The sequence below is a fragment of the Macaca fascicularis genome, chromosome 5 (assembly GCF_037993035.2).
Source record: "Macaca fascicularis isolate 582-1 chromosome 5, T2T-MFA8v1.1".
In the NCBI taxonomy this organism is placed as follows: domain Eukaryota; kingdom Metazoa; phylum Chordata; class Mammalia; order Primates; family Cercopithecidae; genus Macaca; species Macaca fascicularis.
This window is the reverse complement of record NC_088379.1, coordinates 106687121-106702773: the sequence shown is the minus strand read 5'-3', so window position 1 is coordinate 106702773 and position 15653 is coordinate 106687121. Positions and strand designations below refer to the sequence as shown.

Sequence of the window (15653 nt, the reverse complement as noted above, 5' to 3'; positions counted from 1 at the left end):
AGAGACCCAGGCAGGTGGATCACCTGAGGTCAGGAGTTTGAGACCAGCCTGGCCAGTGTGGTGAAACCCTTTCTTTACTAAAAATACAAAAATTAGTCAGGCATGGTGGCAGGCACTTGTACTCCCAACTACTTGGGAGGCTGAGGCAGGAGAATCACAGGAAGCTGAGGCAGGAGAATTGCTTGAACCTGAGAGGTGGAGGTTGCAGTGAGCCGAGATCGCCATTGCACTCCAGCCTGGGCAAAAGAGTGAGACTCCTTTGAGAGAGAGAGAGAGAGAGAGAGACTGAGAAAGAAAGAGAAAGAAAGACAGACAGAAAGAGAGAGAGAGAGAGAGAGAGAGAGAGAAAGAAAGAAAGAAAGAAAGAAAGAAAGAAAGAAAGAAAGAAAGAAAGAAAGAAAGAAAGAAAGAAAGAAAGAAAGAAAGAAAGAAAGAAAGAAAAGAGAGAAAGAGAGAGAGAGAGAGAGAGAGAAAGAAATTACTGACCATGGAGTTAAGAAGGGACACACTCAGTATCCTCTTACCAGCTGACAGAAGCCAGCTCCAGTGTACCACTGCTACTTTCAATATAATATTTGTCATGATCTATTGTTGTTCACGTGATCTCCAAAAGCAGAGACAATGCCTCATTCATACTTCTGTTGCTAGCACATGGCAGGCTGTATAGTAAAGGAGTCACAAGAATATTTGATGAATGACTGATTTGGATGTTAATTTGAACTCTACATAACACGTTCTGCACACCACTAATTCAGGTGTAACTGAGGAATTCACAGTAGTAGCTCCACAGTGGTAACTGAGCTGGAAGTCAGAGCCAACATCTATAATGTGTGGCAGATACCCCAGGTGGTAAGAATCTCTCTTCAGCCAAGCACTTGCCCCCACTCTCTGTGGTGCAAATGCCTTTTTCCAGTTCCTTTTTAAGGCTGAAATCTACCCTGTGGGGTTGCAACACTCACTTAGAAGGCCATTTGCCATAGATATCTTAAAACTTCATGAGAAAAAGTCAGTAAGGTGCTAAGTTAAAGGCAAGAAGGACATGTATTAAAAGCAAATCTTTAAAGATCCCCTTGGTCTGCATACTAGCCTCCCCCATGTTGAGCAAAATTTGAGTTTTCAGGGTTGCTTAGAATCTGGAAATAGTAGCATGATACCCTAGGCATAAAAGAAGATCAGAACTTAAAAAGTTGAAAGGAGAGGCCAAAAAAAGAGGTGAATATTATTTGAATAGAAATACAAAATGAAATTTTACTTAAAATTGCTATTTTTTTCTAACATATGAAATACTACCTTTCAGTTTTGGGCTTCCAAGTTGAAATAAGTGATTATATGTTTTTTTCAATGGGAAGAAATTATCACAGTTTTCATGTAAAAGGTATTTTATGTGTCTTCATTATTTTATATACTGAATTTTAATTTGAGCTACTGTGGTACATTTTCACAACGTAAATAGAACAGTACCAAGAATGTTTAATATGACATTATCTTTGCATGTTGCAGGTAGCAAAATTCTGAAAAACATGTACTTATTCTTGATATTTCTGTTTAATTATGGACTGTGAGGATTTGAAATGGAATAAGTTTTTGAAAAAGAATTTTAATGATCTCTGGAAAATACCGAAAACCTGGAATAGCAATACTTAGTATACTAGACCATTTACATCTGAACTTAATTCTCTCCTGCTATTGTTCAGCTCCTTTAGATTGAATTACACATCAATCCAGATATTTTATTTCAATATTTTAAATCTTTGTATGTGAGGTTATGTATGTGTGGTTAGAGCTCATTTTGATTTGATTATATTGAAAAGATTAAAGGTACTTTTCAGGATAAAAGATTCAGAGAATAGTTTAATGACTCTTCTTACTGTCCATGGTTAGGTTATTTTACTTTTTGTGTAAATATATTCCAATTTTATAAGAGGGATAATAAAACTCCTTATCTGGGTTATTGAGAAATTTTTAAAAGAGAGGTTTGTTTTTTTTTTTAATTAAGAAAAGTGCTAGAGTGTGTTGCGATTCACAGTTTATGGGGAGCACAACTGCATATATATAAAGTAGAATATCTTTTATATGCTCTCTAATCATTCATTTGATCTGAAAATATAAGGAATAGTATACTGACTGTGAGAATGTTCATTTTACATTTAAAATTGAGTATGTATTTGAGCATTTTTCTGATCATCAGCTTACACCAAGCTAAGAAGCACAGCTCTACATAATTTATTTCCCTCCTTTTCCAACTTTTTACTTTTCGTTTCTCTAGTTAAGGTTTTTACAAGTTTTTTATCAGAAATGTTCTGTGAGATTATTCTTCATATATATTTTTACTTAATTGATTTTATGTGTTACCCCTCTCACCTCTGTTAAATACATGAAATTTTATTTCTAGACATCTTAGCCACTCCTTGCTGCTTTTCTTGTGCTTCTAAATATAGTGACCAGTTTTGGAGCTCTCCCACAATTTCCATTCTTCGTGTTCATTGGATTGATTTCATGATCTGGCCATATTGTCTATTGGAGAGGGCCAGAATCTTTTCCCTTACTCAGCACATCATGACCCTTGAGTTCACAGGTCAGCTGAGGTAGGGAATTTTAAACATAGAGTAGTAATAGGACAATGTTATACTGAAAGCATCATCAAATGGAGTAACTGAAATATATATATGTATAGGAAGACCACCCTAAGGGGACTATTAACCATCCCACTTAAAAAAAAAAAAATCTTTTGATGATCTCTTGTTCATTAATCATCTAAAATCCAAGCACAGAGAATTCAGTTTTAGATGGTCTCCAGAGCAGAATTTGATGTATAATCTTAATTACAAATCATAGACAATTAATATTGTTACAAAATCAGAATACGATTAGAGGCAGGGATCCTGCACACACCCTATTTTCCTCTCCATTGTTCTGGCCAAGAGACTAATTAATAATTCAAGGATCTGATAGTGAATGAGACCCGTGGTTTTGCTTATTATCAGAATAGCTGGGTTGGAGAACAGCTCTCTCCCACATAGATGGAAACCTATTCTACCCATTTGCAGGTAGAATAGCTGGCAATAATAAGTCCTTCCCATTGGATGTGTTGAAAGGTGCCTGCCATGGCATGGTTGCCACAAGAGAGGATGAAATGGACATACATGTAGGCTGCTTTCAGGTCAGAGGGAAGGTGGAAGGAAGCCAGCTTGCTGGTTTTCATACACCCTCTGGGGAACACCCATGCACCTATGAGATGGGTTTGTGTTAGCATCACCTCTGAAAGATTACCCACCCAGGCAAAGAAAGTGATCCATTATGTTTTCACTTTCTTGGAGTGGAAGGAGAGAGAAAAAAAAAGCAAAGGCCTTTTTTTCTAGCCATTTCAAAATTGTGTGTGTTGGTACAAGTTTTCTTTCTCGTGGAAATGTTGGCATATTAATTGTTTGATCAATACAATCAACAAGATTCCAAATGGCGTTCATAAAAGCCCTCTAAGGGAAACAGTAGAAATCTTTTTTTCAAAACCATTCTGTGAAAGCTTGCTGTTATCACAAATTATAATAAAAAACCAAAACACATACCAGTTATCATCTATAGTCCCTGAGCAAATTACGTGACTTCGACTGTTCAGTTGGATTAGGAACATTTCTGTTATTATTTGAAAAGAATATTCTATTGTGTATCTATTAGAAGCAGTGGAATTAGATGATCTGCTTGTGTTAATGCTTTCTATAAAATCCCACATAATGTATAAAAAGGATAACTTATCCATTTTACCTTGGATTATAAAAATCTTGGCCAGGTGTGGTGGCTCACACTTGTAATCCCAGCACTTTGGGAGGCTGAGGCAGGCGGGTCATTCAAGGTCGGGAGTTTGAGACCAATCTGACCAACATGGTGAAGCCTGTCTCCACTAAAAATGCAAAAACAGTTAGCTGGGCGTGGTGTCACATGCCTGTAGTCCCAGCTACTTGGGAGATTGAGGCAGGATAAATCACTTGAACCTGGGGAGGCGGAGGCTGCAGTGAGCCGAGATCGCGCCACTGCACTCCAGCCTGGGCGACAGAGCGAGACTCCATCTTTTAAAAAAAAAAAAAACAACAACAACAACAAAAAAAAAACGACAACAACAAATTGAGAGGTATTTTTTCTGTTTTATACTTCTTCCAATATACCTTGGGAATTAAATAAAGAATAAAATGGGTTCATTAAAGTATTATTTTACAACATTATTTTAAAATATATTTATTTGTAACAATAATCTATGTAATTACTTTTTTTAATTTGGAAAATGTAACAAGTGGTAAAACTTACCTGGAAAAACCGTGCATAAATTTCAAAAATAGTACTAAAATGCAAACCATGGTGTCATTGTCTCTTACTAAATCCAATTTAGCAGTTCTCTACTCTTTTCTCTAGAACTCATGAACCAACCAGAATATGAAAGAGTATCAAGTGCTCAAACAGTCATCATCAAATAATTATGAATGATGTTGCAACGCAGATAGGGAATTAAGAGACTTCCTAGTTTAATCATATCAAAGGAGAACTTTTGGAAAAGCAGTTTCCTAAAGTAGTTTTCCCAGCATGGAGACTGCAAATGAATAGAAGATGGTGATAAGGCACTTAACTCTTCCTCCCAATGCATGGTCTCTGTATAAATAGAAAAGAAAGGGAAAGTCAATTAGAAAAGGAGGATAGGAACCTACCCCTCTGCTCAGTGATTTTCCAGTTAGCTTCTTACTCACCTCCCCCCTGATATCTCAAAAGTATGGAGACCTCTCAAAAATCACATCCTAGTATTGGTGGCCAAAAGCTTAAATTTTCAACTTTGATTTACGGATAAATCCTCTTAAGGAAAAAAAAAAAAAAACCAAACCTGATTTTGCTTACTGGAGTCTGATGTATGTATAAATTTGTAAAATCAATTGCAATTAGATAAAATCACTGACCCCTGAACTCTGTTTGAAAATACAGGTGCAACAGCTGCAGCCCGGAAGGAGGTGATAAGGAACAAGATCCGAGCAATAGGCAAAATGGCCAGAGTGTTCTCAGTGCTCAGGTGGGTGCATTCGTCCTCTGTTTTTGTTTCAAATTTTATAATGTGTCACCTAATAAATACTTTAATACTTTCATCTGGTAATTTAAATATTTTACTAGAGAATATTTGTCTTTTTTTTTCCTTTTAAATTAAAAATTGAGAAAAATTAAATGAGAAATTGTCTGTTTCTCACTCTTTTAGTTAAAATTGCAATCTACTAAATTATTTCTGTTAAGAAAGTCTCAAAATGAATTGCATCACATTTTATTCCTCTATTTGCTATAGGACTTTAAAACATTGATTTCACAATAGGTTGAACATCTTATGAAACAGGAAAAGCTATTGTGATTTTTTTTGTTTTGTTTTTCATTCTGGTTCTGTGGTGAAAGATGCATTTATCAGACACATTTCACTAGATTTCTAGGAAATGAACTTCAACCATAGAGCTATTCATGTGAATCTATATTATTCTAATTATTGAGAGAAGAAATTACTATGTTTCAATTTCCATATAGTAGTATATTTTGTAAATAGATTATGAATCATTATTAAGCATTAATTTAGAAAACAAATGTTTTCTTGAAGGAAACTCACTCTAGTTATTTCTAAATAATACAACATAACATTTCTCTTCAGAAGATTACTTTAAAATGTGATATTTTATATGTTAGGAGTATACAGTCAATTCAAAATGATACATATTAACGAGTAAATAGGAACACCTTGGGAAATATTACATCTACAATTGGATAATTTAATAATCTAATTTTTTGCCAAATTTTTGCCCCAACTCTTTCTCATAGAGTATTGACACTGGCTCTTTTGATTTCTCCTCTTGCTATTTCTATCCTCTTCCTGGTACAGTCACTAAAGAGTAACTGAATGACTTAATGCCAAAAGAGGGAGCCATGAGAAGGATGAAAAGCATTATCATGCTCTCAGAGACACCACATCAAAGACAATGAGAACTCTGTGGTAGCCAGCACAATCACGACAAGCTGTGTGCAGGCTGAAAATAGAGCATCATTGCTCCCTTCTGTTACTGAATGAGGCTACCTTTGCTCTATTGCTCTACGTTTCCAACTACATTTTCAGGGTTTATTCATTCATGCCATAAGTAAATATAGTAAAACTTAAAGCATTCATTATGTACCATGGAGAAAAGAAATAAAGCAATGTAGAGATGGAGCAAGTGGGAGATAAAGAACTTCTTTTAGTGTGTGGTCAACAAAAAACTTTCCGAGTAATGGTATTTGGGCAAGCATGGGTGACCTTCATGAAGAAATGGGGTAAGGGAGTTCAAGACAAAGAAAATAGCAAGTGCAAAGATACTTAAGTAAAGACAAAACTGGCAGTTTTGAGGACCAGAAGGAGACCTGTATGGCTGGAAAAATGTTCTGTGGGAACAAAGGCATATATGAAGGTCATAAGCTTAATTGGAACTCTGAGTAAACACTTGCTTATTTATTGTGCCTCAGATTTACCAATAATGCTTTTATTTCTTGTTCTGTCTGAAGTCTCTGAGGGAAAGTAAAAACAGCTCTAGAATTTCCATGACTATCCCATGATAAATGGACTATTTGAACCCAGTGATCAGTGACTTGACTTAAAATTGCACATGTTCATAGAAAAACTGAAGCAAGCTATATCTTATTGTTTTTCTATAATAAAAGCATCCATAGCACATATGCAGAATATAGAGAGATCTTATCTAGAAAAAAAGTAAGTTAAGCTTAGTAAGTAATGATTGAGCATTAACTGTATACCATGCACTGAATTAGGCAATCTAGATACCAAATTGGAATGCCAGCTAGATAGATAATAAACTAACATAAGAAAATAAAGTGTGTGCTAACTACATGAATAGATGTCCTGCTGTGGCATTAGACAGGAAGGAACCTCGTGTTTCCTGACTGGAATGTTCATGAAGAGGTTAAAGTTGGAGGAGTGCTGTGAAGGATAGGCTTGATTCCAGGACAGGGAGGAATGTGGTGAAGGCATTCCTGGAAGTGGAAAAATTATCAGGAGCACAGTCGCACAATCCTAACAGCAATATCAATGGCCTCCTTTTATGGGACACTTACTAAGTGCCAGGTTCATGCCCCATGTTTTGCACATTTGACAATAATCAACACAGGAAGCTTGCAAGGTTGTGGTGACTTCACTTTCCTGTGAGGAAATTGAATCTGAGAGAGGCTAAGCAGTGTCCCAACTCACTCAGTTGGGGAGCAACACTAAGGAGAGTCTTACTCAAAACTGCTATGTAGTCTAGTATAAATTCTAGCAATACTAGTAATCTAGTAATGAATTCTAAGTATATTCAAGGACTGACTAGCAAAAGACATGAAGGTGAGTGAGGAATCTAGTTAAAAAAGAGACTGAAAATATATTGAAGTCCATATCCTTGAGTGCTTTGAATAGCATGTTAAAGCATTTAATTTTTGTGTGTGTAGGCAATCAGGAGTTGTAGAATTACTTTAATGAGATTAGAGGCATGCTCTAACCCATGTTTCACTATACATGTTAATCGCAGCATGAAGATTGGCTAGCAAGGTGACATATGGATAACCAAAAATGTAAATAAATATAAAATAAAATGTAAATTTTAAAAAAAAGAAAAACATTTAGGAAGCTTTTGAAGTAATCCTAGCAAAAGGCTGGACCAGGCTATGGGAGGAGAAGTGCAAAGGAAAGAACAAACACAAGGAATTTGGGAAAACAGAACGTCACTAATGAATGTGGAATGTGGTACAAATTTGTCAGATATACTTGCCCAACATGTTTCCTACATTTTGGAAATGTGCAACGTTATCAGGGAACCAGAAAACTGTCTTTAGCAGTCCTTGCAGATAAAATACAAACCTGTTGCCTAGGATTCGCCAGTCAGATAAATGCATGTAAGTAAGGCTTTGTTTCAAATTGAGCATCATGAGGAGGCATCAAGGCAGGACGGCAATTGTCCAGTCAGGTGTGGAATCTCATGGGCCAGCAATGGAAGAGCTTCCGCCTCAGCATTTTGGGAGCTAACTACACAGCATTAGTATGAGCTCTGGCATTGGCTATGAACATCAGTGGCAAGCCTTTCATGGAGCCCACCCCACAGTGTGGACTGGTACTATTACTCTTCCCAGCTACAGAGCATCAAAGCCCAGTTCTCTGGATCTGTGAACTCTCTAATACTTTTAATATATCTCTTTCCTGTTAAAATTAGCCAGAATAGATTTCCGGTGTTGGCCATGAGAACCCTTACCTATGTGAGAGGCTACAGGAGAGAGGAAATATTCCAGAATATTCTACAGAGGTTCCAGTCTGTGCCATGGATAGGATGCCATTGTCTAAGGAAGAGGAAGTATTTTTCAATTTAAATATCCAACAGGTATTTATTGGGAAGAGTAGGATGTGTTGAATTTGGCAGAGCATTTATGTAGAGGCACTCAGAAATTCTGCCCTGGAGGTTCAGAGAGAGGTGAGGGTTAGAAATGCAGACATAAGAGGCCAGGTGTGGTGGCTCATCCCTGTAATCACAGCACTTTGGGAGGCCGAGCTGGGCGGATCACAAGGTCAGGAGTTTGAGACCAGCTTGACCAACATTGTGAAACCCCGTCTCTACTAAAAATACAAAAATTAGCCAGGCAAGGTGGTGCGTGCCTGTAATCCCAGCTACTTGGGAGGAAGAGGCAGAAGAATTGCCTGAACCTGGGAGGCAGAGGTTGCGGTGAACCTAGATTGCACTATTGCACTTCAGCCTGGGCAACAGAGCAAGACTCTATGAAAGAGAGAAAGAGAGAGAGAAAGAAAGAAAAGAGAGAGAAGAAAGAAGGGAAGGAGGGAAGGGAAAGAGAAATGCAAACAAGAGTAAACAACACAGAGATGAGTGCAGTAACGTAAGCTGATGGTCTTGCTAAAGGAGGGCATGAAAGGTGAGAGGAGGAGAATAAAGAATTCTTCAGAACATTGCTGTCCAATAGAAATAAAATGTGAGCCACATCTATCATTTTAAATTTTCTAGAAACCACAGTAAAAGGGGTAGAAACAGAAACAAATTATTGATTATTATAATATAATCTGTTTAACACAAATATCCAAAATTTTACCATTTTGACATTTGATCAATATAACACTTATTAAAGGGACATTTTCTATTCATATTTTTGTACTAAGTCTTTGAAATCCCATGTGTATTTTACACTTACAGCACGTCTTAATTCAACTAGTCATGTCTGAAGTGGTTAACAGCCACATGTAGCTGGGGCCTACATATTAGAAAACATAGGTCTGGAGATAGAAGAAAAAGATCAGCCTAGGAACTGAGAAGATGTCAGAGAAGGAGAAGGAGAAGCAGGAAAAAAAGCATTACAACACCTAGGGCAAAGAGTCTTTCAGGAAGGAGGGCATGGTCATCAGAGGAAATTACTGCAGAGATTACCAGTTTGAATGAGAACGCAACAGAGAGAGTTGGAATTGAAAAATGAAGAAGCTGCTAGAAACCATTGAGGGCATGGCTTCCGCGTGAGGCAGGAATGGCAGTCACAATTAAGGGAAGTAAGGAATATGGTTGAACAAGAAAGAAAAAAAGAGCAAGGAAGGAAGGAAAATGACCATCTTCTTTGCTGGGGCTTTTGTAACAGTGTATCATTTAATCTTCATAGAAATCCCATAATTACAGATGTAATTTTATAGAGAAGAAAACTGAAGCCCAAGAAAATTAAATGATGTCCCAACATCAGTCTTATGACTGGGATGTTAGCCTGAGTGTGACCCCCACAAAGATGTGATTTCCCAGAAAGGTTTTTCTACTGTTGGTACAAAATTAAAATTTTGAAGAAATTTTGAAGATTAAAAAGAATACTTCAGATTACCGGAAAATTTTTGTAGGTAAAAAGCTAATAATTTACTTGGCTTTCTCAGAGCATTGTGGGTTATAATTGTTTGTTTGATGAGTCCCGTGTTTTGGGGGGTTTTTTGTTTTTTGTTTTGTTTTTGAGACAGTCTCACTCTTTCGCTCTGGCTGGAGTGCAGTGGCACGATCTTGGCTCACTGCAACCTCCACCTCCTGGGTTCAAGCAATTCTCAAGTCTCAGCCTCCCAAGTAGCTGGGATTACAGGAGCATGCCATCACACCCGGCTAATTTTTATGCATTTTTTACTAGAGATGAGGTTTCGCCATGTTGGCCAGGCTGGTCTCAAATTCCTGGTCTCAAGTGATCCGCCCAGGTCTGCCTCCCAAAGTGCTGGAATTACAGGTGTGAGCCACGGTGCCCAGCCTGAGTCCCGTGTTTGATGCGGGATTTGACACAAAGATTCTTGGTGTATGTAGGAATTATAATCACTCATGAGGCAAAACCCATAGTTTGAATGTGAATGTAAAGGAAAATTGTGTTCGTTCTTTAGAGATACTCACAATTTTCCCAAATCATATTATCATTCAATATATTTCTTCAGGAGACCTCTAGTGGTTTGACAGACCACAGAAGCTTAAAAAGTTTGAAACACCTGCATGAAAATAAACAATAATTATCTCAAACCTATTATTATTATTATTATATTATTTATTTATTTTATTTTATTTTATTTTATTTTTTGAGACGGAGTCTTGTTCTGTATCCCAGGCTGGAGTGCAGTGACACAATCTCGCCTCACTGCAACCTCCGCCTCCTGGGTTCACGCCATTCTCGTGCCTCAGCCTCCCCAGTAGCTGGTACCATAGGCACCGACCACCACGCCCGGCTAATTTTTTGTAGTCTTTAGTAGAGACGGGGTTTCACTGTGTTAGCCAGGGTGGTCACAATCTCCTGACCTCGTAATCCACCCGCCTGGGCCTCCTCAAGTGCTGGGATGACAGGCATGAGCCACGGCGCCCAGCCATCAAACCTACTTTTTGTTTGTTTGTTTGTTTGTTTTGAGACGAGTCTCGCTCAGTCGCCCAAGCTGGAGTGCAGTGGTGGGATCTCGGCTCACTGCAAGCTCCGCCTCCTGGGTTCACGCAATTCTGCTGCCTCAGCCTCCCAAGTAGCTGGGACTACAGGAGCCCACCGCCACGCCCGGCTAATTTTTTGCATTTTTCGTACAGATGGGGTTTCACTGTGTTAGCCAAGATGGTCTCGATCTCCTGACCTCGTGATCCGCCCACCTCGGCCTCCCAAAGTGCCGGGATTACAGGCGTGAGCCACCGCGCCCGGCCAAACCTATTATTTTTAAGTAAACTTTGCAGTAGAGGATACAGAAATCTAAAATATGGATTAACATTTCCATTCTCCATTCAACTTTTACTGTTTTATTTTTAGCAAATACTTTTGAAATGTGAGCTATGTACCAGGTACTGTTCTAGTCTGGGTGCTGTGGATGCAGCAGTGATTAAAGCAGACAAGAACCCCTGCTCTCATGAGTCTTGTCTAGCTGGGGGGTGCAGAGGGGCGGGGAACGGCGGGAGGGGAATGGAGTGGGCAGGAGACCAGAAGTAGGGAAGTAAACACACCGTATCGTTTTTCAGGGGTGATAAGTGCCTTAGATAAAATAGGCAAAGGGAGAAGGAGTAGAAAAAGGGATTATTATTTTAAATGGCATTCCTAAGGAAGTCCTTGCTTAGAAGGCGATATTGGAGCAAAGATTAGAAGGCAGAGTGGAGTGAGCCGCACAGATGCCACGGGAGGAGGATGACAAAAAAGTGCAGCGCCCCTCGGTGGAGTGTGCTGGGTATGTCTAAGGAAAGTGGACGTTGGTAGGAAATGTAGACCAAGAGATGGGTGCGAACAGGAGAGTGTGGGGTAGCTAGTTTATTTTAAGGCCTTTGTGAAACCTCCCTTTCACCCATCAGAAGAGGAGAAGCCATTAGAGAGTTCTGAATACACAAGTGACAGGATTTGGCATAGGTATGGAAGGCCTCACCCTGGCTGCCATACTGAGAACAGCTGTGGGAGGAGGGGGCAAGAGTGTGACTGGGATGGAGCAGAGAGACTATTTGGAAGGCTCCTGCAATCCAGGTAGGTGATACTGGTGGTGAGCAAAAGAGGGAAGTCACAGAAGGCTGTATTTTGTATGATTTTATTTATATGAAATGTCCAAGAGAAACAAATCTACAGAAAGTGACTGGAAGTGATACAGGGCTGAAGGAAATAGGGAGTGACTGCTCAATAGGTATGAAATTTCTTTTGGGGGTAATGAGAATGTTCTAAAATTGATTATGGTGATGGCTGTACCTCTCTGTGAATATATTCAAGACCATTGATTGAATCCTAACACTTTAGGTTAATTCTATGCCAAGTTTATATCTCAACAAAGCTGTTGTCAAAAGAGATGAGGTAGTAGCTTTGTGAGAACTGGTTAAACTAGAAATATTTTGAGGGCAGAGCCCTCAATATTTGCTGATATAATGGATATGGAATTAGGATAAAAAGAGTTAAAGAGTGATCCTTTTAAGTAACTAAAAGATGGAATTGCTAATTTCTGAGTTGAAAACAGATTGTGGTAGTAGCAGGTTTGGGGAAAAGTTCAGGAAATCTGTTTGAGTCATGTGAGACACCTTCATAAAAATTTGGAGTAGATAATTCTACATACTAAACTCTCTTCCTGTGTGTGTGTGTGTGTGTGTGTGTGTGTGTGTAAGTAAACACAAATATATGTGTGTGTGTGTATGTGTGTATATATACAATTTGTATTTTAAAGACTTTTTTCTGGTTATGTAGGATTGCAGTATCACTATGTGGAAGAGTGAGTGGTTATTTAGTCATGGTTATTATGAGGATTTAACAATTCAAAATGATTAATAGTGTCAAGTAATTAATAAATATAATTGAAATAATGGTGTACTTAAAACTGATTGTAAAACAATTGTCATGCTGAGTAAGAAAATAATTTTATATTAGCAAATCAGTGGGGAAAGTGACTGAAGAAAAAAGAAAAAAAGGCTGGGAAATTTTGCCGGTAGGTTTACTGGCTACTTGCCATTATTTTATGTGTTTTTCATGTAACATCTAAATTACTAAATTCCTTAATTTCTAAAAGTCCACTGAATGTAATTCCTGATTCCCTAATCCACAAATCAGTTTTTTTTTCAATCTCCATATGCTCTATTTTTTTATTCTGTCAAATCAAGTCACTTCCTCTTATTTTTGCTGAGTCTTGGCTGAAAAACTTAACATCAGCATTCACTATGGCTCACTTTTAACATACAGAATGCACAACAAACACTTTTCATTGAGATGCCTGATTACAAAATCAAAATGGTTTTCTCTATCTTCGATACTCAAAAGAAACTGAACCTCCCTAATTGGATAATGTAAACTTTATTGTAGCAATCGTTTATGGAACATTACTAGTATATAAATAAATTAAAATAAAGTATGTTAAAAAAAAAAAAAAAAAGATCCAGAGAGCCAAGATAGAAGGAAATGTGGGTTCTTATATGCATTTTTTTTTCCTTTGAGTCATTTCTTTTGCACAAAAGAAATTAAAGGTTAATGCCACCCCTCATTGTGCCTTCCAGAGAAGAGAGTGAGAGTGTGCTGACGCTGAAAGGCTTGACCCCGACTGGCATGCTCCCCAGCGGAGTACTTTCTGGAGGGAAGCAAACCCTACAAAGCGGTAAGCAGACCGATGGGTATGACTGTGTGCCAGGGCATCACAGTCAGCTGTGTCATTAGAGCCCTGATTTATTCATTCATTTAAGCTCTGTCTTGGTCTTCAGTTCTTCTCAGCTGGCAGAAGGGCTGAAACCCCAATCAGTTTGATCAGTCATGTCCAACATAATAGTTCCCTCATTCTCTGGAATATGGTCTCTACTCCACCTTTCCCCCATTCCCTCATTCCCATGTGAATCTACATGTATTCAGCCTAGCTACAGGACTGCTCATTTAGGTTGCCTACATGCACAATAGGTTTGACTACTTTGAGCCACTCCGTTGTCAAAAACAACTTTTTAATTACATTTTTGATAAGTATGCTGGTTATCCATTTCATTTATGAGATTAACACATACACACAAAAACTAAAATATACCTGGAAGTCTAGATTTTAGGGAGATGATTTCATTATCCTCTTGAATGGAAATCGGAAGCCATATGTGTCTTTTCGCTGATTTATCAGTTGAAAACAAGAGACTGAGTAGAACTACATTTTTGAAAAAAAGAGTAACATTTCCTTTACAATACAGATTTTATGTTAAAATGTGTAGCTTTCTAGACTAGTGCCATCCAACAGAACTTTTTGTGATGGTGGAAATTTCAGTATCTATACAGAAGGCACATATGACTGTTGAGCATATAGGGAATATAACCAAGAAATTAAGTGTTTTCTTTTATCTAATTTGTATTAAATTTAATTTAAATAAGCCAGGGGGCTAGTGGCTACCATGTTAGCAGCACAGTCCTATAAATTATTTCACCTTTGTTACTTTTTTTTATCAATTTTAACTATTATCATTACATAGACCACAATTTTAACACTAGGAAATTGCTATTAGATGAGGCTTTAACAGAAAAAAAATGAAAATGAAAATATGCTGTAAGATTTTTCAAAACATTCTCAGCCTCTTGCTTATTTTCCTATATCTTTCCTTAAATCTTTTTTGTATTTTCTTTTCTGTCCCTGCCCTTCAATCTAGAAGACTCACTATTCTCATTTATGTTATTTAATAACCTTCTACATGAAGAGTAGTGATCAACTTCATGAATATAGTATTGTTGAATGATCACATCATGGCTGCATCCCAATAATTGTCTTTATTTTCAGATGAATGTATTCCAAATCAGTGTCTTTTGAGTTTTTACAAAAAGACAAAAATTTTTAAGTGAAGGTAGGAAGATACATAGTATTGAGAAGTAAACGCCCCCTTTAAATTTACACTAGGAATTATTTTAACAAGTTTTAAAAAAACACACATAAAAATGTTTCTACCAAATTAAATATCTTACTAAAACATTAGCATAAATGGATCATTTACATGTCCAAAATGTACCATCTACCTAACTGACTGAAATCTAGTTTCTGATAAGCACATTTTAAGGCACAGCCAAGTGTATTATCAGAAACTGTGGGCTACATTTGCTTTCGAACATTTAATAGTGGGCAGTACCATAGTTCTAATATGTCAGTGCTGGTGTGATTCTGAATGTTTTGCTTTACTTTTAAACCTACATTACTTAAGTTTTTCCAGTTCTTTGTTTCATTTCCAGATTTTCACCTGTGTTTTTCCTTAGGTTATTCAGTTTTATTTTATTTTAAATCCATTGGTTTGTGTTTTTCTATGTTGAACCTACACACAAACACACATACACATAAAAGACATATGGGTTGAAACCTTTCTATATGGGTTTGGAAACTTACTGTATATTTTAAACCACATACATTGATACAACTCCAAAATGTATTGCCTGATGCCCTTCAATTTGTCTAAAAGGGTAAACTACTTACAACTTTGCTATGTACTCTCTCTCCATGGTGATAACTATTCCCTATTTTTATCATAAGGAATCTAGAATCCACTGTAAGTTATAGTGCACATTTTGCAGTTGCTGTAGTTTTAAAATCTTGAATTATAAGAAAAATGCAAATTAAAGTCAAGGGGTAGAATTTTAATATTAAACATTTTGGAGTTACAGAGGAGTTTTAAGATTTAATTAGGGAAGTGTAAACT

The 15653-nt window shown here is 37.4% G+C and overlaps 1 protein-coding gene across 10 annotated transcripts in view; it reads left to right on the top strand.

The window, feature by feature from the left end:
• PPP3CA (protein phosphatase 3 catalytic subunit alpha) overlaps positions 1-15653 on the top strand; it is a 331315-nt gene that overhangs the window by 308951 nt on the left and 6711 nt on the right. For all 10 annotated transcript variants that reach the window (XM_074040210.1, XM_015450692.4, XM_074040211.1 and 7 more), the window contains 2 exons: positions 4960-5044; positions 13506-13603. In XM_074040210.1, coding sequence (XP_073896311.1) covers positions 4960-5044; positions 13506-13603 — 183 coding nt within the window. The remainder of the gene's footprint in view (positions 1-4959; positions 5045-13505; positions 13604-15653) is intronic.